Source organism: Balearica regulorum, chromosome 17, assembly GCF_011004875.1.
Source record: "Balearica regulorum gibbericeps isolate bBalReg1 chromosome 17, bBalReg1.pri, whole genome shotgun sequence".
Lineage (NCBI taxonomy): Eukaryota > Metazoa > Chordata > Aves > Gruiformes > Gruidae > Balearica > Balearica regulorum.
In genome coordinates, this window is record NC_046200.1 from 3,170,860 (window position 1) to 3,198,842 (window position 27,983).

The window sequence follows — 27,983 nt, forward strand, 5'->3', positions numbered from 1 at the left end:
AACTCCTAAAGCAACAACTAGCATTTTTGGATTGAAAGATTATTTTTTCAATTTTTTTTTTCTGGTTCCCATCAGATGGGTCTGCAAAAGAAGCAACAAGAGATTCCCTGCTTCCTACAATGTTGGGCTGCTAACTCACCTGCACAGTGAACACAGTCTGTGCTCCAGTTTTACCCCAAGCAAGATGGAAAGGGAAAGAGAAAGAGATTAAGCGGCAGGGAGAAAAAGATCAAAAAGGCAGAGAGATGTAAAAGAATACACAAGGTTAGGAAAGAGGTCAAACCAAAAGATGATCATCTACAAGGAAGTCTCCTTAAAGAAAGTTAAGAGGAATGAATATTTAAAAGCGGATAAGCAGTTACAGGAAAGTTATATCTAAGGGGAAAAAACCACGGGCACCATCTGAGTCAGAGAGATCAAGGTACAGAAGGAAAAAACAAGGGGAGACATAGAAAGGTCTTGTTATATGAATTCCTTTTCATTCACTTGTCTAAACCTGGCTATACTGGGGTTGCTACCAAATACCTCTCAAGGTAGAGCTGAAAAGTAGCTACACTGTCCTCCCAAAGAAACCACCTTCTAGCTGGCCTCTCTCTTCACTCTCACAAGGGGAGAAAAAAGTGAGCTGATACTTGGCATATGTACTGCTATGAGGATGTCATGGCCATCACTGCCAAAAAACTGTGTCAATCAGTCCTGGAGTTCACCTGCACATTTCTGAGGGCGTCTGGTACGACGCCTCCAGAAAACCTCTCTTCAGCCCACTGAGAGAAAAGCCACTTCCAACCAAATTAATTTGTGCTGCCATCTTTAGTTTGCATTAATTAAATTAAGAGTTAGCAAAACAGGTATTTAATTATACACATGACACATTTTTCCAAAGGTGTTTTAAGGATGCAAATTTGTTGGGAGAGATTCATGTCAGTGTAACTGGTTATAAATGGCCTCATTCATTGTTCACCCAAAATGCTAACTGCCACCTTTAATACCGGTACAGTGCATTTTAGCACAGGCAGAGCCTCTTGAGTTAAGTGAAAGAAATATCCTGAGATCTCTCTCCTGGATCAGCCTGAATAGTGACAGGGTAGACAGCCACTAAATGCAGGGTATCAGTCTTATCTCAGAGCAAGACCCAGCATTTAGCAAGCAAATGTTCATACCTGCGGAAAAAATAAACTACATCCTAATATTTGCATGCAGAACTGGCAGTTTCCAGATGTGAAGAGGCTGTTCTCTCCCCGACCCAGGAAAGCACTGACACTGCAGCAGCGGTTGGGAGCTTCATCATATGTGCCGTTCAGTACCTTTCCTATGGGCAGAGGAACTTCATTCACATGCTTTCATTTTCTTTTAGAAAGGGCATCTGATAAAGAATTTACTCAGAATTTCAGAACGCATTTTGAATAGTGTCAACTTATGGCTAATTTTCTAAATATTCTGCTGGGTACCAAGTTACTTATATTTGAGGTAGGGAACTTGTATCACCGAACATAGCAACTACTCTGATATAGCCAGGCTGAGCTCTGGCGCATCAAAATAATGAAATGCAGGATCAATGGCATTCAGCAGGATGCAAGGTCATTAGCTTTAACGAAGCGAAGCATCCCATACTTGCAAGAAGTAGCAAACCTTTAAGCCTGCTGCAACTTGCACTCACAGAAACCAAAACAGAACAAAAAAAATTCATTCCTTAAGCCCTAAATCTTGGAAAACTCCATATTTGAATACTAACAATCTTTGCTATTTAAAATGTTAAGAAGCTGCTTTTCAATAATGCTAGAACTAAGATCACAAGTGGCTCTTGAACAAAAAGTTTTCATAACCTGGTCAAACAGTCATCACTTGGGTTTGGATTAAGTCCATTCAAGGATCTAAAAAATTCACAAATGAGCAAGCCTCACCCTGTATCCTTACAAGACTGGGGAAAGAAAAAAACCGTCAGAGGTGAAGGAGAGAGGACAACTGACCAAACCGGATCACACAGCAAGTCACTGACGGAGTCAAGAATAGACTCCAGGTCCCTCCGACTTCCTATTCCCCATCTCCAGTTGCCTCCCTATGCCAAGCTCACGCCATGCTCCTCACCACCTGCGCTCTGCATTTGACAAGGGAAATGGCCCTAACAGGATACGCTGTGATCCCAGAGTGAAAATAGCCCATGTTCTCTAACACACAACTCTCTCTTCCTAGTCTCCATCAGGAGAACACATTACAGAGAACGAGACATTTCAAACCTGCCACGTTTCTTTACAACATCATCCAGAACAAAAAGGAAGCCTGAGGATGCAAACCAGCCACCTGCAACTGTTCCTCAAAGACACAATTTCAATGAAAAACTCCTTTAGAAAAAATACAAGCCCATTCAAGTTTGGTGCAGAGAATCCCACCATTCACTTTGCTAACAGAGTGAAATACCTCTTGCTGTCCAAAATCTACATGCCAGAGCACCGTGAGGGCTTCAGAGAGTATTGCTTTGTTCATTTTTAATCTGCTTTTAGCTAGAGAAGAACTTGCAGGTTCCACGTGTTCTTGGCAAAGCACGTAAAGAGGAGATGTGCCTCTGAACTGCCCTCTTTGTTTACTGGGAGTGCAACACTCAGGCACGATGACATGGCAGAGGGACCGTGCTAAGCATTCACACCTCACAGTGTCAGGCGTGAACAAGGCAGACTCAGTACTGTATTTACAATACATACAAATATTTTTACTTTGGTAACTATAATTATAGCTCTCCCTCAAAGAACACACACAAGGGTGGTACTTCGCTGGCGTTGCAGAAGTGGTGCACGGGAGGGCAGAGCTACCCAAGGTGGTTTGCCAGCAGTTTAGCTACAGCAGCAAAAAAAACACAGAGCAAACCACTGCCTGCACCTTCCCAGATGAGTTTTCAAGCCTATTCAGATAACCGTGCCGTCACCAGTGCCCATGGTGGCTCACGTCAGCCAGCACACCACCACTGCAGCCTGGATCTACGCTGAAGTTTGTTTATTGTCGCCTCCTCAGATGCCCTGGGCTGGTTAGTCACGTCTTTCAACCTCCTTTGGGCAGCTAAGAGAGCACCCGTCCTCCTGCTGCTGTCAAGGCATGCGATTACAATCATGGCAGCTTTTAATTGGGGCAAAACCAGCTTTCAGGTGTACTTGCACTATAATAAAATGCCCAGCTCCAGAACAGGCAAATAGAAAGATTAACACATTATAGATCAGTGATTATAAATATCTTCAGCAACATGTACTTCTATCTCAAGAACAGAAGATTGCAAGATTTTTATATCGCTATATATTTATACAGCGCTTTGCAAATCTAACTCACAGGCAAAGGTTGCAAATGAAGCAGAGCAGAACACAGACAGATCGGGGCTATGGACTCATCAGCACGTCCTACAAAAATCACCATGTCCTACAAAAAACAGGCACCAAAAAGACTTCAACAGAACAGGGATTTCTTGCAGGAGGAGAGAAGTTACTTGGGTGTTTTGGTTTCTTTATTATTGATTGCAAAAGTATCCCTTGCTACTTGAAAAAAGAGAATTCAAGCTCTATGAGATGACAATATCCTACCTGACACATACACTGCTTTGGCTCAGCTAGTGTTTCGGTCTGACACTTATTTGCAGCACTGCTTTGGCACAGACTATTCTCCCCACACCTACAGGGCTGCACAACGAGTAAAACAAGTGACAATAATATTCAAGTGCTCACTGTAAACAAACAGCACTGTAAACACCAGCCTAACTTATGCCACTTTCTTTTTTTCTTCTAAAGCCAAGGGAACTTGTTGCTACCTCAAACCACAGAAGGATAGAGGGAGAATGCCCCAAAAGTCCCCGTCAGTCCCAGAACAGGAGGACAGGGGTGAGGAAAAGCAACTGTGGTGCTTGTTTGTGTCTCGCAAGGTGCTGCCTCAGGCGCTGTCCCTAATTAGACTGTCCTGCACATAGGGAGATGCCACAAGTTGGGATTTGGAAGTATGTGAGGAAGGAGCTCACCTGGGCTTTCAGTGCATGGCAGGAGAGGCTCTCGAGGGGGGAAAGCACACAGAGCTAACGCTTACAAAGGGAAAAAGTCTATTTGCTCACTTCCAGTGTTTCCTGACACTAGAAACAGAAGTAAATCGACTTGTGTTTTAAGGACAGTGAGAGCTGGAAGGCTGCCCACTGGTCCACGCTGTCATTAGAAAATCTAGTGAATTAAGATCATAAAATGAGCTAAAATGACAGAAGTGCCAAAGACAGTATCCCAGACTTAATGCAAATCTGCACCGCCAGTTTCCTGCAGCCATCAGATGATGGCTTGAGCATCTGAGATGGGTCTCAACACTTCAAGGCACCTTTTCAGACTCCAGAGGGGATTACTCTCTGCTCTCTCCCCACAGGGCAGTGAAATAACATCAATGTCTCCTAGGAAAGGAATGGAGCAGTAGCTTAAGTCAGTATTTCCCAAAGCAAAGCCCAAGGACCACTGATGGGACATGGAGCATGAAACAGTGGTCCACAAAAAAAAAAAAAAAACCCCGCCATGAAAAACAGCAGAAAATAAATGCAACAATTGAACATGAGGGATTCAGGTTATTTTTACTTGACTGTAAATAGAAGCTGCAGTGGCTGTAGAAGCTGCATGGATTCTTCTTTCCAAAGGTTGAGATGGATCCTGGAGTAAGAAATACCCACTTAGGCAGCCTCTAAGCATCTCCATGATGCTGAAAATTTCTTTTATTTAACAAGAGATCCAGGGAAGGACAGACAACTCCACATGAAGCAAAGACGACAGAAATGGGAAGCAAATGCAGTGTGGTTAGTGGTCCACGGTAACCAGATCTTCACTCATCCAGAAACAAGGCAACCTGAGAAATGTGACGCCAAAGGGACAAGACTCAACCAGCACTCAGAACTTTAAAAAATCCCTTCTCTTGGCAAGAGAGCACCATACTTTATTTTTCAACATGACTTCCAAGAGCCCACTGCAAGAGCTGCCTAGGATAGCAAGCCTCAGAGCCATAAACTAACCCAGAGGGAAAACAAATGCCCGATTTGCCTCAGCAGAAAACCTAAAGAGATGAATTGGCAGAGGACAATAACCTGCCAACGGGTTTGCTCTGTTAACGTTGAGTGCATTACCTTCCAGAAAAGGGGTGGTTTAACTCAGGTCTTTCTCCCTTCAATAAGGGAAAAGAAGCTCTGAACTGCAAGCTTCACAGCATATGATATGGTTATACCATTCCTGTTGGCAAGATCACCGAAGAAGGGATATTTGGAGAAGCCAGACATTGCCCCTGGGCTTCCAGCATGCACAAGAGACTCTCTCTGCAGGGGCAGCTCTAGGAAGACTGAAGGCTTAACATAACATACTTTGGGTCCACATTCATCAATGCTGAGACTGGAAGCTTCCAGACCCCCGACTGCACAGATTTCAGCCAAGACAAAACATGATCATACAACTGGACAGATCACAAAATACAGTGAGAGTAGGAACTGGAGAGTCACCAGCCCCCAGCCCAAAATCAGGGACGCCTGGGCAGCCCGTGTATGCCCCGATGGGAAGCTTGCCTGGACAGTCACCCCTTCTGCATTATATGAACAAATCCGAACTGGCAGTGCCAATTCAGGAGCTGCGTCATGCGGCCATAGTGTTTTTCATCACATATGAAACACCCTAAAATTGGATTTACCACCTCATGGAACCATGGCCTTTTCCCTCAAGTCTTAAGTAGATCTTATTAAGGGGAAAAAAAAGGTTTCTTTATGGGGGGGAGGAGAAGATAAGGAAAAGGAAGGAGGAAAAGAGAGAGGGGTGTTAACATTGGGGAGCCATGTAATAAGGCAAGCTCTTTCCACAGCAATGGTTGTTCTGGTTTCCCTATTTTAGATGGGGGGAAGGGATAGCTGAAGAGCTATTTGCAATCTAACTTCAAAGGCTTTAGTCGGCTGGGAAGCTAAGTCATGCATAAAAGGATGGTAGAGTGGCAAGAAAATACCCCCTACAGATAAATTAGTCAGGGAATGTTCTCTGCTTCTCCCAAAGACTTTCATACAGCCAGACTGGCTTTACCCAGGTAAAGCCCTTTTCAGACACCAGGTTCAGTGATGCAGAGTCCTGGGAACAAACCAGCCAAATCCAACAGAGGAACTAAATGGTCTCTCTGAAAAGAGAGAAAGGCAGTGGTAAGCATCCAACGCACTTCTCTGTCATTTTCTGCCATCTCAGCTATTATCAGTAGATTTTACTCTAAGGTTTGTCCACACACAAAAGATGCAGAGTTTGAAGCAGCATCTCCCTCTATAAAGATGCAAAGAAAAGCAAGGAATTTAGGAGAAATCACACGGTATGCGGAGAACTCATTTCCCATATGACTCTGAAATGCTCTGTTTTGTTCTTCACACCGGTGCACAGAAATGCACCCACATTTCTAGGGAGTAGAAGGTACTTTACAATTGAAGATAAAGAAGGAAACTGGCAACATTAGATCAGAGTCCAGTTATAAGTTTAAAAAAAAAGTGCAATAAGTGAGTGTACAGAGTACACGGATACCTTACAGTTCAGTGTCAGGCAGGAGCTCACATGCCATCCTCTGAACTTAACCTCATACTTAAACCTTAGGTCAAATGGAGCCACAAATTCAGATCTTGCTACCAACAGGGCGATAAAAAAACAGATAAGCTTGGAAAACAGTCTAGTTTCTCTGCTGATATCAGCCTGTTGAAGAATAGGTTGTACACATACTGTATTTAAACAAGTTCTAATCAGTAGAACTAGACCAATTTGATAGTCTTCCCCTTTTACATACTACTACTATACCATCGAGTATCTGAAATCATGTGGCTATTACTGTTATGGCAGCATTTTCAGTGCTCTCCGCATTTCCAGCATTAGTAGCAGCAGTAGTTTCATTTGCAAGACCTGGACATCGCAATGCAACCTGTGCAACGTTGAGTCTCCTCTGAAAAGAGCAGAAATGAAGGAATCAAGGCCTTGAAGGACAACAAGCAAAAGAAAAAAAGAAGAGCTTTTGTCAGATCATTCATCAGTATCATCTTTTAATGCTCTTCTGCTCGCTGCCGTCTGCTCTCAACCCAGGTGCCATTAGTATATCCTGAGGCAGCAGTTCAGACTCTTGCCTTCCATCTCAAGAGACATCCCAAATGATGAGCCTGGCTTCTCCCTCTCCTCTCCAAGAGCTTCAGCTATTCTCGCCCTGAATTTCTAGGGTGCGGTCCTGATCTGTTCACACGGCTGGGAAGCAAAGAGGCCCAACTGTTTCTGGCACCTGCAAGAAAACCCAGGAGCCTGTATAGCCCACAGCTGATGGAGGTAACCCTGAACAGCCCTTTCCAAACAAGTACAGCTTTTACTCTCCAAAAGGTGCAGAACAAGCAGGGGAAGGAGTTACAGTCCTGATTCTTACATGAGCTTTTCCCTTTCCTGAACACTTTTGCTGAAATTTCATGAGCCCTCCACTGCTGGCCCGGGAGGTCACCTACTAATCTCTTCTACCCCAGTACTAACTACTTGAGAAGAAAGAAGCATGAAAGAGGGAACATACTGTTAAGGTCTTTAGGACCTTGTCATCATCTCGACTGCAGTCACGGTGGCAACACAGTATGGTTTCAAGTAAGAAAACTTGTGGCCTTCTGTTCTGGAGACAGCCGCTGCCATCATCTCAAGATAGGACAATAGGACATCTGCTGTGTTTCTGAAATTCCCAGCAAAACTGCTGCAGACAAGACCATTCAGCCAGTCTGCCTGAGTTTGACAAAAAGCATTTAACAACTTTGGATGAAGCTCCCACTGCAGGTGGTGTAAATGCTCCAGGTCTGCTGGGACATAGCAGCAGAGAATCACCCCGGGGAACAAGAGGCTAGTGAGACAAAAACTTCCCTCTGGCTGTGGCCAGACTGCAAGCCCTTTGCAGCAGTGACCACAAATGATGACTGGCACCCTAATGAGCTTAGCAGGCTCTACTCATTTTCTGAGCAGTACAACACAAGCTAACAAGTACTTCCCAGCAAAGTGCCGTAGATGCATTAAAACCCAGCTAGACACAGGAGACACTTCACTCCAAGGAACCTATTTCAAGCAGCTAAAGAGGGTGAGTAGAGATGTTCTTCCTCAAAAGTAAGGGTGAGGCCAGCAAGAAAGAGTTCCCCTTTGGTAACATTTTTCTTCTCTTATGGATCTCCTCTCTGGAGGCACCTTGAATTTTTCACTGCTTTATTTCCTGCTTAGTTTTTCCTTCTCTTGCTGTACTTTGATTTAACTAAGTGCAGTCAGAGAGGAGAGAATCAAGCACATCAGTTGAGGTTTGTAACATATTCATTAAAAATCTTCCTCATTATAAGACAAAGCCTAAAGCAACATTCAGCCAGAAATACCTTCAAGTTGTCCCTCTCCAAAACCTGCTCAGTGAGGGAAAGGCAACTTTTTCCCCATACCACTGCTCTCGGAGAATGGAAACATAACCCTTGTGGCTGTCAACTGTTGACTGATCCCTTAACAAAAATAATCTCTGTGCAGGACATGACATTTCTCATGGCCTTCTAGAAGATACCAAACTTTTGCTATTAAACGATCCCCACTATACGCAAAATGAATTGTGTAACCGCAACTGTTCTAAAGTACCAGAGTGGAAATACCCCACAGCTGGGCTGCATTCCCACTGCCATTTGTGCAGGCATAAAATATTCAAAAAAGAGACAAGAGATAAACTATGCTGATTTCCCCACCTGTCCCCTAGCAAGCAGGAGGTTTAAAACAAACACATGGAAACACTTTTCACCTAGAGTAAAATTCAGCTGTGCACCTCATTGCCACAGGATACTGCAAAGATTCAGAAGCACAGATGGGTTTAAAAATGGATTAGATGTTTGTAGAAGACAGGTCCACCAGCAACTACTGAACAAGATCAGGTCCTAATCTGCTGGTCGCGAGGAGCTGAGGGACCCCAGGGGAGCACCTCTGCATACAGCCCTGCTGCTGATGGCGTTTCTGCATTGCACAAACTGCTCTAACCTCCACGGAAGGTCTTTCAGCACCCTAGAGGAAATTACCCCCAACACCACAGACAACCAAGGAAAAGTAAAGACATGCCTTTTCCTTGCTTACAAGTTAGTCCAAAGTCTCTTCCTACTGTCTCTTGCAGCAAAGCCATAATCAAACTCTACCACAGATGACCGCAAAAGAGGAAGGGCTGTGTGCACATGGACAGAGCCATCTGGCAGCAGCAGCCAGGGTAAGGCGACCAGGACTTCGCTCCTCAGACAGACCACCCCAGCCTCAGGCTCTCTCAGGCCTCCCCATGTCGGTGACACTTATTTACTCACTTCCTTAATACTTGCTCTAAAGAGCTTTGCCAAAATGACCAAGGTGAGTGCAAAGCCCTGCAGAAGCACATGGAAATACAGCATCTCTGCAGCCCATACTTGAGCAGACATATCTAAACCACTCTCAATCACACAGCTCTTATTTTTATTTTTCTTAAAGCAGCTTTCTCGTTAGATTGGTTCATTAGTTTGAAGTTACATGTGAAGTCTTGAAAAGGCAGGTTACTCAGTTAAAGAGCTATGTGAAACAGTTGTGAGAGGCGCAAAAACAGCCGAACACGGCTCTGTGCTCATGCACTCCGAGCATTGCTCACTGATTCAGGTGACTAGCTATAAGGCATGGGCATCTTTTCTTTTTTAGCAGTTGTGAAGGAACAGCTGGCTTGGCGGTTTGCAGGTAATAGGTTTTTTTACTTAGGACGGTTTATCCTCAGCAGCTTTCGAAGCACCAGAGCTGCACGGTATTTCTCATACCACATACCAAAATCAATACATCTCACTTACTGGATGCGATACTAAGGTTGTGCCTCACTAGAGCTGAGTTACACTGTGCAATACTCTTGATATCAGAGCTCAGTTAAAATAGTAAAGATACTGCAAAAACTGCGTCATAACAAGGGTCCAACATTCATCCTTCTTACAACTCAGTTTGTCTATTTAGCCCCAAATTCACTTACAATAAAATCTAGTCCTAAAACAATCTCCATCCTAATGGAGTCTAGAGACTACTGTGAGCTGCCCTTCTGATTTATTTTTAAGGCATGGTACTACCTAAAGCTCAGGTTTTCTTCAGCTTGGACACTGAAAGCAGATCCACACAAACTCTTTCAGAGCAAAGACAGAGGCCATGTGGAAGCTGCACCTCTTGCACAGTGGTCGACCCCAAAAAAACCCAGTGTAAATCCATGTGCACAGTTGCCTGCTTCCCCTCTCTCCGTGACCCCGCAGCAACAACAGCCAGCTGAGCTGCACCGCAAAAGCTGCCCAGCATCCCCTGCAAGGACTGTGCACAGGCACTTCCCTGACTACAGCCTTGTGCCACAACGCTTTCGTAGCACGTGCATCCCAGCAACGAGTCAAGACGAAGTCACACAACAAGATTTCCTCAAGCTGAAGTCTGAGCATCCACCTCAGCAGGGATCACAGCTTACTTCTGGTGTCCCGCAGCCAAGCTGAGTGCTCCCTGCGTGATGCCAGCTCCCAGGGAGTTTAAAAGCAACCCCAGCATCAGGTCTCCATCCTCCATCAGGGCTCTGCTGCGGCCAGGCTGCCCTCACCACCAAACCCACACCACCCTCCTGCCTGCTTCTCACTGACCTGGAATATGCCTCAGGTTTGCAAAAACATCTGCTGTTACCACTTTTCTGATGTCATTTGGGAGATACAACCCACCTGACATTGTATTAACAAGGAAACAAATTCATTGAGACTCCCTTATCAAAATGCATCCTTTTGCACACATCTCCATGGCATATATTCAACCGGTAGACTGCCCTTTATGTTTTACTGGAATTAGAATAATTTTATGCAGTACTAAGGCTTTTCATATTTTCCAAGTAATTTTTTTCCTGGACAACAACTAAATGCTTGTAGCACCATGATAACAGTTGCTCACAGTTATCTGCATCTTTCAAAGACAATATTTCAATTATCTGCACTGGAAACTCTCAGCCACATCTGCTAACCAAAATGCCATGTTTGGCAACCGCTTAGCAACAAGGACTGGATTGGAAAACTGTCCCCAGAGCTACGCGTCAATATTAAACCAGTTTCTGCTTCCACCAAATAACACTGCTATCACCTGAAATATATATGTTTTGTTTTGCCCGGGACACACGAGGCACCAGAAACAAGAAGCTCCTTTGGGAGAAGGGAAACCTGGAAAGAAGCCACCTACTTCAGCAATCCCTCCCCAGGCTCCAGAGGGAATGTCTCCCCAACATGTGCAACGCATGTTAATCCTGCACAGTAGAAGGAGGACACACCACTTGGAGATAAGCACAAAACTATACTGCCCACTGCAAAACACAGCTCTTTTTGGAAAAATCTGGATATAAGAAAGCAACTCTCATTCCACACCATCCACAGAAGCAGCAGACATCCAATTCTTTGATCAGGCCAGCAAAGGGCTGTTTCAATCCCAGGAAAAACAAAAACCAGTCCTTCCTTCACATCACCCAACCTGCACTGTCCTCAGCCCTCTTCTTCCTAAGGCTCCATGCCGTTGCACTCATTGATACAGGGAATTTGGGCAGTGGGGAGCCCGAGCATATCCCACCTTGAACGCTTGAAGGTGCAAGCACGGAGGAAAGATGGGAAGAACCGGACCCTGGTGAGACCATCTCTACCTCTCCTCTTCCTCCCCTCCTCACCATTCTCAGAGCCTCTTTCCTAACAATCTCCCTGACTTACTACCCGATATGGAGAGAGAGATAGTGGGCAAAATGCAGGCGAGCTGGTCAAAGGTGTGCAATAAATTGCACTTAGTACACAGTTATCAACTCCACGTAAACACATACGCCACAAAATGCACGTTCAGAGCAGCCAACAAATCCAAATGCCACTAAAAAGTGCCTAGGTCAAAACAACCCAAGTCTCAACAAGTGAAAATTGGAAGTTCTCCTACAGCTGTCTGACCCTTTTGCAACTAAACCTCCAAACCATAAGAACTGCTGCCAGCTTTGAGTTCAAGCAGCAGTTTCATTTCCTCCCCGCGCCGTGCCTGCGCGCCGCTCACAGTGCCCTCTATGCAAAGAGCGATTGCTGAAGCACAAGCCACGAACAACTTCCTTTACTCAAACTGCTCCTGAAGCAACACTTTTGCAACGCCTGGAGGAGTGAACCTATTCCAACCTGGGGAGAAATTAGAAACCCCAATTTGCCATCTTGCTGTTTTCTAAGCATCTTGATCTCATCGGGCCTGTCTGCACCGCTGGAACCTTGTGAAAGCAGCCACTGGCTTTATTTTAGCACTAAGCAAATCAAAAATGTTTTAAAATACTTTTTTTAAAAAAACTTTTTTATTTTAAATACTTTGGGTTTAGGAGCTGAAAAATTTGAGCAACCTTTTTCTCGTGATGAATTGGCATTTCCAAAAGCAAGCACTGCACTTTCATAATAAAACCTGAGACAGCAGTAACATGTCTGGGTCAAAGAAGCCCTCGTGGGCAGGTACGTGATGCGCAGAGTTAATGAACTCACAGGTTTCATTTTGAGTTTTGCCCCATCTTCACTAGGTACAAACAAGTACCCCAAAGTGAAAATTAAATTTAAGAGAAGGGGAGGTGGCAAAGTCATGGGACTCAAAATTGATGCACACGGAAAAAAAAAACGTTCTACTGATGAACTATATCTATTTAGAGGACTCCAGGAAAGGCAACAGCCAGCAGAAATTTGAATAAGCGCTCGTCTGTTCACTGCTCTGTGTCAGACACAGACACATATAGAACACAGCGGCTGCTCCGTCTTCTTCAAAATCAGACCCAGAAATTAGTACTGTTCTGGCGGCTGCCAGCACAATATGTTAACAGCAATTATTTTCTCAATATTTCTACTGATTACCTAACACACTGGCACATTTTCTCAGTGTCACTGCATGTTGCAACACATACTGCCATCCAGTAACTTGTCTGCATTCCCTTGGTCACTTTTCACAACCATCAGATGCAAAATGCAACTAGAATGATAATGGGTTGGAGAAACTGCAAGGAAAACGTGTCACTTCAATGTGAGGCTTCACAGCCTGCATTTATGACGTCTGAACATTCAATATCATCACTGCTAAAACCTGAGTGTTGAAAAGAATAGGAAGAACTCTATAAGCAGCAAAAGGAAGATGTCAAGGGCTCTCTAACTGTAAATGGCCTGCAGAGCTCAGACTTGGAAATATTATTCCACCATAAGCTATATGCTATGGTTAAACATTGTAATTTGGATCTAAGTTTCCAGAGCATCTACAGGTTACATAAACACAAATTAAGCAGTGCTCTACCTATCAACAAGCAATTCAATTATACATACCCAGTCCACCAGGAACTGAAATTTTACAGAAAGTCACTGGTGGCAAAACAGAGAACGAACTGAGCTAGTGGCAAGAGTATAATCAGCAACCGTGATTTATAAAAAGGGATGGCAATGTCATTTCTATTAGGTATGCAAAATGCAAAAGCCTCAAAGTCTTGGCCTGGTATGAGAGAGCGAAAGAACCACTCAGCCTCCCAACCACAGCCTGCTTTCTATTTTTCAGTTACACTCCAGAGCTTTTCACCATTTCTAGCTGTGTTATCAACAAGAGACATGTTCTCTCATTCTACTGAAGTTGTTAGGTATCCAAAAAACCCAATCCATAAACAGTGAAATATTTCTCCGTTTATTTTTTTCCCCTCCATGAGCATCCACATACGAGGGCGTGCATCACCAGGAACACCCGGTGAATCCTATGCAATTCTGCTCTGACTGTAAAAATAGACACTGGGTTCGTTACCTCTCGCTGCTAACTGAGGGTTAGCCCTCTGCATTGCTAACCACCAGCTTTGCAAGCACTCCAAGAATCAAACTGGAGACAAATACAAAAAGTCAAAAATCAAATACAACTTCGCAAATGTGAAGAGACTTCTCTACTTTGTATAAATTTTTGTAGGAGCAGCAGATTATCATGTGGTAAATTAATCAAGGAAGCAGTCTCTGCCTGTGGTCTTCCAGTATCAGCTCTGAAAAAAAATCCATGATGTAAAAACTCTGCATTTCCACTGCTTCAGGAGCCAGGACATCTGTACCTTGGCCAGGTTATATGGGAACTGCCCCATAGCCCTGAGCATCCCCAGGAGGATGTAGGGCTGCAGTCCTGCCCCAGCATGCTCCCTCCTCTGGGCATGGAGGGTGACCAAACCTCTGAGCTCTCAAAAGGGTCCAGCGTAGTGTCATATTTAAATTACCTTTTGAGGGATTTGTGTGCTGCCTTTCTTTTCAGAACAGGCTTAAACTCCACAAGATCCCCTGAAGTTCCTGTGGCTTCTCGCTGCTGCTGTGCATTGGTCAGGGAGGGCAGAACTGAACCCACAGTTTAAGCAGCTCGTTCTCATTTTAATTTCACAGGTTTAGCATGGCTGGTGTAATTCACATGTAAAACCACAGCAGTCATCCAAATCTTTGCTGCCTGGGCATTGGCTGGCTGCATTTCTGGAAATTCATGGTCATAACATGTACCTATTTTTTGAGTTTCCATTAGGAACCGGTTCTGTCAGGCATGATCACATTTGCAAGAGCTCAGGAGGCAGGAAAATTTGAAAAAGTGTTTATGAGATTGGGCATAAATCACAGCTCTCAGATTTTTCTCCCTTCTTCAATTAAAAAATTACATTCAGAGCAACCATTCCCCACATCTACTCCCCCCATCTCCCTCCAGAAATGATGAATCCCACTGTAGCTGTAAATTGGATCCCAGGTGTACCTATATATATTATACATACATAACAGCTACTTATGGGCATAAGGGCTCTTGCACAGTTACTGTGGAAACCAAGGTATCAAATTTCCCGGCTCTTAAGACTCTACCTTCTCAACCTTAATGTGCATTTACCTTGAATAAATCACTTCTGCACTCTCCAGCCCAGAAACATCCCTTAGCAGAGTGTGTTTGGGTTCATCTTTAGGAGGCTCCATCTAACCCGCTGTCCACATCCCAGGAACACAGTGCTGCTCTGACCTCGCACAACCCGCAGATGGGAGCAGGGTAGAGGAGGACATGGCATTCTTCTGCAGGCAGAGACCGACTCGCTCCTGCACAGCACAGCTCCAAGGGGCCATCGATGGCTCCTGGGGCAACCGCCACAGGTACTGCTGGCAGAGAAACTCCCTGCAGCTCCTCTCACCTGGACAGCACCGGAGCACTGCTCTTTCTCACACATGCTCGTGACAACTAAAGGTTGAATTTGGTTCTGTGGGAAAGGGGAATCATTCATCAGCTACTGAAACACAGCCCGGTCTGGACGGGGATACAGCAGCGTGGAGCGGCACAAGACACGATGTAGTGTCTTGAGGAGAATGTCATCACATCCTGCTAAGGCTCTGGAGGGACAATTTGACACTTCAACATAAATTTTTTCCAGTTCTGGCTGCGACCACACAAGAACCCGAAGATACTTCAATGAGAAGTGCAAATTCAGCCCAGATGTAAGCTCAGGGACTTCAGCAGAGCTCACTGTAGGGCTGAGCCTGACCCACCTCATCTATGTGTAAGCGCAGCTCAGAAATTCTCACTGAGTAACTGCAAGAGGATCTGCTGCATATGCGCAGCTTGTCACAGGGATGTTGACGCTGTCCTGTAAGAGGCACCTCAGTATCCAGCATGGCATTAAAAATATTCACAACAGCCGAGTGAGATGCTGAGGGGTGCTGGTGACAGCAGTGGCTTTCAGGGTCTCTCAGGCTGCTGTGCATTGTGCGACTTCCAGTTTGCTCCCCAAACCATTTGCTAAAACTCACAGCAAGCAGCAGCAGAACTGCTCTCACCTCATTCACGTTTCAGCATCTTTATTTTTTTGATTATCTTTGGCATTTTTAAGGCACCCTCCTCCCACCACAGTAACTAGGTGCTTAGCCAAACTACCAGGAACACAGGAGCCTGTTGATCTCTCAATTAAAAAGTACTTTTGTACTTATAAATCCGCAAAAATACCATTATCAATCATGTTCTTCCTATTACACACTGGCTATGCACACAAACTAATACGTTCATAAGCTGAAACATCAAAGGCATCATCAATATACAACAAAGTGACTTGTTATAATCCTGTCACCCTCCCCAGCACACACAGGCAGGGCCTCTTCCTGTAACAAGCCAAGCAAAAACAAGACCTGGCTCAAATGGGATGTCAAAACATCAAACTGTACTTACTTAACCTTTGTACTTCTGAAACAGCAAAGATCCTGTGAAAAAGAAATTATTACAATTCTTCCTTTGTTATCTCTCAGGAACATAGGAAGGAAAGTCTGTACGTTGCTACCCTCAAAACTTTTCCTAAAATAACAACGCAGCTTGGCTGTTTTCTTTCCTTGCTATCTTCTAGTTTCTTGAAAAAGCCCTCTCTGCCTCATCTTCCTGGCTGGCAGGTTGTGCTGTTTGTAAAGGATCCCTTTTTCTCCTCTTACCTCGTACTGCCCACATCCCACTCTGTTCCACCTCTCAGCGCTCCTCCCTTGGCTAAGCTTAGCATGACTTTCTCTGTAGACCATAATCACCGCTCTGAGATTAGTCGGAGTTAGGTGTTGCAGACAGATGCACAGCCTTTCCTCTCCCACACCCAAACTCCCTGCCAAGCTCTGGATTAGGAGTATCATACCGGATCTTGAAATCAAACTCCAGGGTCTTGCATGATAAATCAGAGCAATTGCTGGGGCTTGGCTGTACCACCTTTACTTATGGCAAGTCTGGGGTGGTTAACTCGCCTGACGATTTGACAGCGCTTCACCTATAGAACAAATGTTACCGTATTAGCAATCATTGACAAAAATTCTGCTTGTTTTCATGGGAAACAGGACTAGGTCCTTGAAAAGCACCTATTGTCTCAGGAAAAACTTCCCTGCAACTTTGCTGGCATCCATATGAATCCTGAGATTTTCCCAGCTAGAGCACCCGTCCAAAGAGAGCGGGCCTGGGGCTGCTCCGACTCTTGAAGAGCCAAACATGAAGTAAATAACAAGTTCAAACTCTCTGCCCTTTATTGCTTCCTTAATGAGCCCTCCCTACGCTAATATATCATTTCTGCTCCCCACGCCACACAGTGACTAAAATATTTGTGTCTGCCTTCCCTCTGTTTTGCTGGAGGATTCTCTGAAGGACTGAAAGTTGAATAGTGGTATCACAATAGGCTGAAGCCGGAGGTTCAGCTTTCCAGCCCTCAGACAGACTCAATGCCCCTCTCTAACTCAGTTGGAAAGCTGCAGCTCAAATTTCAGCCTATGTTAAGTCACTGTTCAGCTCTGCTCCTTCAGCAAAGGAGAGGGAAGCCAGGAGAGCCTTTTTCTAAAGCAAAAAACTGGGGTGGGGTGGGGGAAGGAAGCAAAAACACATGGAGATCAGTTTTTGTGCATCAGAAGGAGCAATGAAAGGCACAGGGAACTTTTCAAACATGCCAGAATAGCTTAGTGTGATTTGTAACCAAAAGGACGATTGAATAAACAGCTCCAACAACAAACATCAAACTTTTTTTGGGGGGAGGAGACAATTAAGGCAGCAATGACCTGCATGGAGACCCTGCTACCACCTTTCTGACTTCCACAGAGGATGGAGGCATTTATATCATTTTGTATCACAGACCCATCGATGTGAACTTCTGACACCAGCATCTCATTAAGGGGAGACAAAGACTTAACATGGGCTTCAACGTCAGCACGCTGCTGCCCCATATCACAACCTACAAATATAACATCCCAGCCAGTCCCCCAACGCTGATCTCAGCTACAGAAAGTGCCTGACCCCACATACCACGCTGGCATTCATCCATCCTCCTAAACATGCTCAGAATTGGCTGCAACCCACTTGCACGAGAATAAGGACAGCAGATACAAGCCCAGAATGGCAAGGAGATGAGGGATGTCTTCCTCATATTTTCAGACAAACTAAGAGTATCCCCTCTTCAGCCTGCCAGACTGAGCTCAAGGAATCAAAACCCCATTCCTAATTAATACATCATCAGGTCCCACCGGCCAGGAACTTGCCTCCCAAGAGGGGAGCCTGGGCCAGCCTAGATGATGAATGAGACCTCAAGCAGCTGAATTGTTTCAAAGGCTAAACCGGCAACTGCAAGGACAAGCAGGTTTGGAAAAGGCATGTAGAAAAAACAAAGTATCCAGGACAGTTACAATTTTTTTTTTCTATTTAGCACTGAGACCTGCACTGTGTTACTGCTGCAGTGCTTTTCCTCCAGTTAAGCATTCTGCAAAGCCAATACCTACAGGAGCAGCTCCCCCTCTCCTGAAATGCAGCCACTTTTTGGGTGAAAACCTCACAACTGCAGATCACTGGAGGGAAATCCATTCTGCCAGCTTAACCCCACCAAACCTCCATGAGTAAATTAAATTGATGTACCACATTCAGGACATTTACACAAGACCAGCCCTCTTGGATGGTTGAGGTCCCCTTACTGCAGAGTTCTTGCACACCAGGGACACCAGTTTCATTTGCTTGCATGACTATTATAAACACCGAGGAGAAAGGGTCTGGTATTTGCAAAGATCTGTATTTTGACCGTTCCTTGGCACAGCAGCATAGGACCGACAAGTCCACTGCAGCGATACTCACATTTGTTGCAACAGACCTCCTAAACAGACACGCCATGCAACGTAATTTCTCTGTCTGCTGGCACCATTCCACACCGTTAAGCTCTCGCTGTCCCTTCAGCCACAAATGCCCCAGCAGAGGCAGCAAGCTCCACTCTATTATTGGAAGACTCGGTGGAGCACATCCCCCACAAGCCAACTACCTCCCCCTTTCAACTGAGCAAAGCGAGTATTAAAACCCAGCAACTGTCTCCCGTTCAAACCAGATGGCATAAATAGCTGGAGAGCTATCAAACAAAGTATACATTCAATACTTCGGCGTAACATGAAAGCCCCGTTAAGCAAGTGTGTGCATACATACACACCCACGCTCAGGGACCAAAGCAATGGCAGAAAGTGCTCGATTAACTCCTCTAGTGGCTTAAGTGTCTGTCGACACTCAGGACATTCACACAGCGTGAGCACTGGCCAAACTTCCGTGGCTTGTGCAGTCCTTGAGCTCTCCTGAAGCTATAAATTGCAGCAGGCTGCTATTATAAACAAGGAAAGCTGGAGACTGGCAAGTTGATTAAGACCATCACTTCGTGTCACATCTAGCTCATTTCCAGCTGCCTTGAGTAAAAGAAAAAGCCACCAGAAACCCTACGCTCTAACAGCACTAAAAGAAAAGAGCGGCTCCCTGCCCTGTCCAGCTCTAGGGATGCGCATGGAGCTTCATAACTCAGTTTCAGCTCACTTACCTCATCCATTTTTTCTGACGTTGGAGTCTGGTCACCAGGCACCATTTCTTTAGCCTCCGAGGTCTCAATTTTGGAGGTCCTGCTCAGCTGATCAATAGGAGTCATGCTGGCCTCTGACGTCCCCCGGGAATTCTGACCCAGAGAAGCTGTCCCAGGGATGGGCTCATCGTCGTCAGAGTCAGGTAACGGTGTTGGGCTAATGTCCTCCAAGCCTGTGCTGGAAGGGCGCGAGGAAGGTGTCTGACCTCTGTAACCGGGCTGAGAGTTCGAACCGTACACTGGGATGGGAGAGAGCTGGGAAGAAGACGAGGAAATAGGGCTACCTTCCATTCGGATCTCGTTATCCGAGTCGTGTTCGTTAAGAAAGGGTAACTTTGTTCTCTGCTCTTTTAAGAGCATCTCAATCCTTGAGTCTAAACTGTTATGCTGCATTTCTGACTCCATGGTGGGGGTACCAGGGGTCTCACTTCTCTCTGGAGTCTGAGAGAAGGATGCTGTGCTCGGTTCTGGAACAGAGTTTGAATCGGGCAAGGGCGGAGGCTCCTCCTGTTTCTCCTTCACCGGGACAAAATCGATGTTAGTGGCAGCACTGCTTTCCACAACCATCTCAGCGGGAGGTGGCGCAGGTCTTCGGTACTCTGTTTCCCTGGAAGTTTGGGGAAATTGCTGCTCATCAGATTGGGGAAATACAGCTGGTGCTTGGTAGGGAGAGAAGGCAGATTTGTAGCTCGAAGAACTAGAGTGGCTCAGGGGAGGAGTGTGAGAGAACTGAACTGGCTCCTGCTGATGGGATTTGTACGTACTAAATTGATGCTCCGTCCCTCGGTAAACACCTGCCGAGTTGTGAACATAGTGATGTCCCGGTCGACGGTTGTAGGCATCTGTAAATTTTGTTTCGTGTCTCCTGGGTTTGTACCCACTGTCCTGCCCAAAATGGTACACAGGCGTTGTCTGACGACTAGAATAGGTGGAATCCTGGGAAAATGGTGTCCCTAACCGTGGGGTGTGGGGTGTTCCTTGGGACTGTGGGGTAAATTGGCTGTACGAGTTTGGGGTGTCTTGCCGACAGCTGGAATAGGCTGTGTCATGGGAAAACGGCGTGCTGCTGTTTGGGGTAACAGATGATCCCGCAGAAGAAAGGTTACTGTCTTTCAGGCGCTTCAGGGAATCCGTCAGCTATAAAAACAAAAGAGGGGAAAAGCACCTAAACACACACTTTTTAAAAGATATTTGTCTAACCCATTCGGTTTTCAGAGGAGTTGAGTACCCAGGAGTTTGCACAGATTTACACGGGGGGGGGTGGGGTGTGTGTTTTTTTAAAAAAAAAAAAAAAATTACAGCATCCCTGAAAACACAAACCATTATCCATTATTAACAGTACCCTTTGATTTAAAAGGCAAACAAAGAGGAACTTGCCTATATGAGGAGGAAGAAGAAAGCAGATACAACAGTATTCCTTATAAGCTACACCCAAGAACAGGAGACTTGCACAATACTTTTAGCTAAAAGAGTTTCAATTTCTATCAACTATGTAAGGCTTGTCTAAATTGCAAATAGGAAAGATAATTATGAAATTATCAATCTAACTTCTTTTGTGAACAAATGAAAACATACAAATCAGCAAACTGCCAGCCTGCAACCAAACCTATGCAGCAAGGCTTTATGTTGGTCCAGCTGTGGGAGCTGACCCACCACCCTCTCTACCAAACATTAATCTGTAACAAGGGAGAAGGCTACAGGTCTAAAATGCACAAAAAGTTCTCAACTACTAAAAACACATTTTAAACTCCTTCCCAAAAGACAAACGCTCAGGTAGAGCACTACTGATTATGGCATTTGAAACTGAAACCCTACAAGCCTACAAAACAGCCAAGTAATTGCTCTGCAACTCACTTCACAGGCACATTCGGGGGTTTCTAGGAGCAACCCTGCTCCAACTCAGACTCTGCTGAGTCATAACAGTGCCACGCTAATCATCAGCACCAGAATCAATTTTCCATAATGCAAAGCAAGAGCTCAGCGAGAATCCGCCTTGTAGCAAGAGAGGCAGGACTGAGCTCCAACTCCCCAAAAGCACACCAGGACAGCAAACTGGTGAGACTAGAGGCTGGCTGCTCCTCTCCCACGCACAGGTAGGTAGAGAGACCCTTAAAACAACCTGCTTGTAACATGCCAGCACCATGAAACTCAAGCTGAGCTCTCGCCCGTCTGCTACACACACATACGTCTCACCCACTCAATAGCGTGGACTTGCTCTTGGTGTGACCCCTTGAGACCGTGACCACATGGACATCAGGAAAGTTTCTTCTTCAACTGTTCTAAAACCCACAGAAAAGGTCAGAAACTAGCTACGTGCTTCCTACTAAAATCCACATCTCTGCACCTTTGGTGTAGATGTGATATGGATTTGGATGGTTTGGATATGGCCTGGAGGCAGGGATTGTAGCTTGCAGAACTGTCAGGTCTTTGCTGTTCTGCATGAGGGGGAAAGTAAATGTCAGTGTTTTACTAAACTACAACAGCAAACAAGCTTGTTGGCAGATTCTAGTGACAAGAACATGATGCAACAGTTAAAGTTACCCACAAAGCAATAATTTTGGTGGTAATTGGGGAAAAAAAAAATCAATTCAGGATAATATAATACATGAAGGCAATATCTAGAGAAACAATCTTAAAGATAATTACAGCAGGGACTACTTTGGGGGATGCCATCAATTAAGTGTTTTGCTGTTAACCCCGAAAAAGGAGGAAGAACAAATCTCCATTTTTATTTGAGGTGTGCTATAACCAGCAGAAATGAACAGCTACGCCCTACTCATAGCAGATTTCCAGCGAAATCACTACTTGCCTCCCTCCTGCCTTTAAAAACACCTTGCTGGGAGGTAAGGAAGAATCAGCCTCTTTATGATTCTGTTAAGAGGATCCTGGGGTTTTGACTTGTTGCTGTTGGGGTGGTTGGTGGGAAAAGAGAATTTTTTTCAGATCAATGGGTTTTTCACGTTCAATGTACAGCTCTTACCTGTCCTGAGAACATCTGATCACAGAATTAATGAAACTATGGCATTTTAAGAAGTTATAAGAGTACAGAGAAGTAGAGAGAAGGAAAAAAACAAATTTCTGCCAAATCTCTTTCAAATTTGATGCCTTAAAGCGGGTTCCTAAACCACAATCAGGAGCCAAGGTACATTTAGACAAGCCAAGAGGGCTGACTTCACACAAACAGGCTTCACTTCCCCCTCATCCCTTCATCCCAGTGGGGTTCACAGGGGAGCAGGTAACTGTACAAAGCCATTTAGAGAATCGTATCCTAAATATTGAAGGATCTATGGAAGCCCTCAGGAATTCTGTCCACTGCTTTTATTAACAACTGATTCTAGTGACTAAGTAAGATTCTGGAAAATTGATGCCACTATTCAAGATTTGACACCATCCCTCTTTTAGCCTTTAAGCAAGTCTGAAGAACATATGCGCTAAGGATTACATACTGCAGACGCTAGGCCAAATGTACCATTGTAAATCATTCCCCCTGACTTCAAGGGAATAATCTCATCTCAGGGACAGATCTGATCCAGTCCTCTTAACTGCAGGAATGTCTAGTGTTAATAGGGCACATACTGTCGGTTCTGTAGGTATTTTTCATTCCGAAAGACAAAAAGCACTTACCATGCTATGCAGACACCGGCATACAGATTAGCCACATGCACTGCATTCTCAGAGTTACATTTGCTATGGCAATTATGAGCAAGTTATATTTAAATGTGAATTAGTAACATCCACTGAAACTATGGCAAGACAAAAAAAAAGAAGCTATATTAAAAGTGTTAAAACACTAACATTAATGATGCATTTGTTTGGAATTTTCTAGAAAGTTATTCTTAAAAAAAACCCCAAACATACCTGGAGAGTTTCATTCACAGTTGGCGATACATCCTGTTCAGTGCCTACGGGAAGGGTCTGAGGAGTGTAAAGACCATTAACGAGCAGTTCATAGAATCGCATGCGGGTTTCACCTGCACAGACCACAATGGAAGAGTTGATTGAACAGAAATAACACAGCCTATGTAAAAATACATATTCCTGACACCCGCACGACCCTACTACCACTCCCAGTCTGCCACAGAGGAGGAGCAGGTATCACCTCTGAGGCTCGTAGGGATCATTTTTAAATGATCTGCTGGGCAAGTGAAGTCAGACACTCCCTCCTCCAGCCAAGACAACGGGATTTCAAAATCCTTTTTCCTCTTCTCAGCCTTCTTGGCAGCTCTGCTCTTTACCATGCTTTCTGGAGAGCAGCAGTTTCCCTCCTCTCCAAAGTGCCAAGCAAATAGCTTGCAGATTTGAGAACTGAAACTCTCACCCAAGGGACAAGCCTCTGCCAACACCCAGAGCCGCTTCAGAAAGCTCTCCCAACACACCTTGCTAGTAGAAACTGGCTGTTATTAATGCAAACACGATGCATGGGAATGCCGAGGACAAAACCGTTAACGCTGCTTTTCCAAAAATACTCCGATTAGTCCTTTTTTTCCCCCTTCCCACTTAGTTTAAGGTGTGCTCACTGGCATCCTTCAAAGAATAAAAGCCAGAGAGGCACATCATCCCATATATTGTTACTGAGCTTTAGCCTTTTCGTTCCTAAATTCTACAAAGACCCAATTTCTTAATATTGGATTTTTCATTACTACAAAAAGCCAATCCTACTTATTTTGCAGTCTGTAAGAAATCTGTCATCAGCTTCAAAGGCAACAGAATCAGACCCCCAAACTGTCTGAATTTTGCTCTGAAAGATAAAGAATACATAGAAAAATGGACAGACCCAGCACCTGAGCCCAGAAAATGAATTCAGGCAAGATCTCCCCCGAAACAGGATTACTTTCCTGAGAAAGTCCCACAGGATCAAACCCCAAACTCCCTGTGAATCACTCCATGCAATTTGAAAGCAAAGCACCCCTTAGCATGATTCCGCTTAGTAGAAGACTCATTTATCTTGAATAAATGCTGCAGATGAGGTTATTTGGTTATCAAATCTCATTTCACAAAGTCTTGAGCCACATCCTCAGCAATGTAAACTGTTTCAGTTCAACTAAAGTCATGACAAAATAGATCTCTTTCCTTCAAGAGCTTGAAGAGATGCTTGAAATATTATGCTTGAAACATTAACACACCCTGCCCCCCCCAAGACTACAATGCCATCGATATGGAAGTGTTATGCTTACTTTAAAACTTGTTTTTAAATAAATACAAAGTAATTGTTACAAAGTTTCACAATTCTTCCTGGATCTCTAATAAAATGCAGTAGAAGTTACAACTTAATTTTCAAAGAGGTTTATGAATGTGAAATTATTCCTATCTATTTCTCTAAGGATAAGTAATTATTAAGTCTGTACATTCTGTAGAAGATAAACTGAGGCAGAGAAGTTGCTTTAAACTAGCCTGTCTTAGATGAGGAGACTGGATTTCTTAGTTTCAGATTCCCAGGCCTGTACTCTGGCCAGACAGATAGAAGGACACTTTTGCTCCTAATATTTATTTCGCTAGACTATGAAAATGCAGTTAACCAACCTTTCACTCTCTTGCAAAGCTGAATGCTAGAAATAAATGCTGAAAACTATACATATATATTTTAAGAACGTCCTAACCTGCTAATGCTATTTTAGGAATAATGCTTTCACTTGATTCTGACAGATTATAGCACACTGACAGTCTTACTCTTTGAGAATGAAAGAGATACAACTGTGGGGGAAAAAAATGCATTAGAGGCATACAGCTGGCAAACAAAACAAAAATGCAACTTCAAACTAAGACTTCAATGTTTTCTCCCAAGAAACAGAAGCATAAACCCCCCTCATTTCCCTGATGCACAGCTAACTTTCTTGAACAGCTGTCTGTTCAAGTCTTGCAGAGTAGTTTATAAACAGGGGAGAATGTAGTGCAATCAGCTTCCTTAAAATACCTCGCATTAAGACATCCACCACTTACAAGCCTGCTTTACCTTACGTTATTAAATCTACAAATGGTTAATTTGTTCTTAAATGTAATTTTTACCTTCAAAGTAAGCAAGGGAAGGACACTGTCTATAAAAATTAATGATACTAGAATTTCAAAGTATATATATGTAAGGTCAAACTTAGCTCACAATAGAAAATATTATACTACTACTGTGATTTTTCTTCTAACGGTGATCAGTAATGTCAATAAACATCCTACTACACCCTCTTACTACAACTGGCACACAAACTGCTGTACAGGTAAATTGCTGAAACCTTTTAATACAGAACAAAAATATAAACATTTTTAAGAAAATGGTGTTAACAATGTCCTCTTCCCAAGAAAGAGTGCAGTAAGTCAGCTTTAAACTAGAAATGCCATGTTCGCAATAAAGAAGTACAAGCGGCAACTGATCTACACCTCCTCAGCTTTAGCCATTTTCTAAAATTTGGGCACATTTTTAGCAAAGCCCTTCACTAATGCGCATGGAAGAAAGAGAAAAGACAAAGCAGTGAAATACAATGCTTTCATACTTCCAGAAACTTTATTGGGCTCCCCAGGGCTCAGGTCTGGGGCCAAGAGTCGGTTACTTCCAGGACTCGCAGCTCCTGTCGCTTTAAGAGACAGTCTCACACTTACACACTCGCGCGCACACACTGACAAGTGCTGCGTGTGCACTCTTTTGCTGCCAGCCTTGAGTTTGCTGCTAAGTATCAATGAAATGCCAGGCACGCAGAGGACAGCACCCAGCCCTGCTGCCGCCACCAGAAGCCAGAGATTTGGGTCCTAGGAACGCCCACGGTTTATCCAAAAATCACAAGTTTGCAAAAGCCAGGTGCCACTGGGTCGGGGAGCCCTGGGAGGTGGCTGAGAGGGGGACATGCAGATGGGGGGCATGGGAGGCCTCCGAGGGCAGGGGACCGGGCAGGGTACAGGCAGGGGACGGGCAGGATGGTAGCATTTTGCAAATTACAGGGCTGTCTCCTAGCAACAGACAACACATTTGGCTCCACGTGACTTGCAAAGGCCCCAGAAACCAGACCCGCTCGCAGGGGAACAGGAGCACTCCCCTCATATTTTTAATCACCGGGCCCTTGCAGTCTGCAACAGCCCCTTGTCTGAAGAGAGGGACGGATAGGGGCACTGCAAACGACAAACACGTCAGGCTGAAATGTGCCCCCTCACCTTTTGTATCCAGCTCCACGTGGATGATGTTTCCCATGACAGAGGTGTTGTGAAGGTGCTGGACAGCCTCCCGGGCACCCTTGACAGTGGCAAAGATCACTTTGGCGATGCCCAGGTGCTTCTTGTTCTTGGGGTTGTATAGAATCTCCACCTCTTCCACTTCACCGTATTTCTTGCACATGTCGGTCAAAAAGTTTTCGCGGATGTTGTCGTTCAGCTTGGCAAATGTGACTTGCTTGGGAGGCACTGGCCCCACATAAAATTCATCAATCTGGAAACAGGCACAAGGTGGGGAGCAATAAAAATAATTGTCATCGTTAACGAGCGTGGCGGAAGGCACGGGAGGGAGAGGGTTAAAGCATCCTGCAAACTTTGGGGAAAAGAAAACTGCTTCCAAGGCTCTGGGATGAACCCCGGAGCTGAGCAGAGCCTCTGCTGCTGCAGCCATTCATTGGAACCGGCTCCTTTCTGGGCTGCAAATACGTATTTTGAGCAGTACTGTCAGCAGAGAGCCCCCCTCCGTTGCCCCCCACCTGAGAAGCCCCCAAGACACCGCTCCAAAACCTTCAAGTGATCTCATTAGACAGATGCATTGATTTCTCGTTATCTTTATAGAAGAGGATTATCGTTAAACAGTTTGCCAAATAATAATGTTAATAGGAATATGACTGTCATTTAAACGGTCCATTAAACTATTTGGAACTGAAGCCTCACTCCCGGATAAACAAGAATACAAAGCTAAACCCAAAAGTCGGGGGCGGTACCTTGAATTTGGGGACAGACAGCTCCAACTCCTTAGTTTTGGTCCATATTCGCCCTATTCTGGGATCCCTGACACAATCCACAGGAGCGATTCCCGAGTTCTGGGAGGAGGAGGAGAAAAAGCACAGAACCAGCAATAACAGGGCTTGAAATTTAAGACACAAATAAAAGAAAAAATAAACCCCAAGGAAGCACGGGCTGTCTCAAGGGAAGGGGAAAGCGCACACACACACACACATACACACACGTGTCAAATTGCAATACTGCTGGGAAATGCACACAGATTGGAAACACAGAAATAAAGCCGCAGGTTTGGGCTCCTCGGGCTCCTGACAGTTGAATACACAGTGTCAGGTGGCGGTAACTTTGGTGGCTGTGCGTGTCCCCCCCAGACCCCCCTCCCACACACATGTGCTGCGGTGGGGATTACCACGACCCGGAGGGACCCCCAGCCCCCAAAACGCCGGTAAGACGGAGGCGGGGGGGGGGGGGGGGGGGGGGGAAGGTGGGCACAACACAATGGGGGAAACCCACGACACCACCACCCCCCCTACTCACAGGCATGCTGAAATGTTGCCCATCGTAACGGTAGAGTTTGTGCTGTCCTTTTTTCAGAGCCGGGTCAATAATCAACTTGTAACTTCTCCAATGGTGATTTCTTTTCTCGACAGAAGTGCTGGCTTGCGTGCTGTTCTCCATTCCGTTGATCCAACCTG

At 44.9% G+C, this 27,983-nt stretch overlaps 1 protein-coding gene across 2 annotated transcripts in view; it reads right to left on the bottom strand.

The window, feature by feature from the left end:
• The window catches only part of SETD1B (SET domain containing 1B, histone lysine methyltransferase), a 52,305-nt gene that overhangs the window by 23,775 nt on the left and 547 nt on the right, over nucleotides 1-27,983 (bottom strand). For both annotated transcript variants that reach the window (XM_075770107.1, XM_075770106.1), the window contains exons 2-6: nucleotides 27,826-27,980; nucleotides 27,270-27,368; nucleotides 26,506-26,776; nucleotides 23,233-23,345; nucleotides 19,336-20,511 (exon numbers count right to left, since the gene is read on the bottom strand). In XM_075770107.1, coding sequence (XP_075626222.1) covers nucleotides 19,336-20,511; nucleotides 23,233-23,345; nucleotides 26,506-26,776; nucleotides 27,270-27,368; nucleotides 27,826-27,980 — 1,814 coding nt within the window. The remainder of the gene's footprint in view (nucleotides 1-19,335; nucleotides 20,512-23,232; nucleotides 23,346-26,505; nucleotides 26,777-27,269; nucleotides 27,369-27,825; nucleotides 27,981-27,983) is intronic.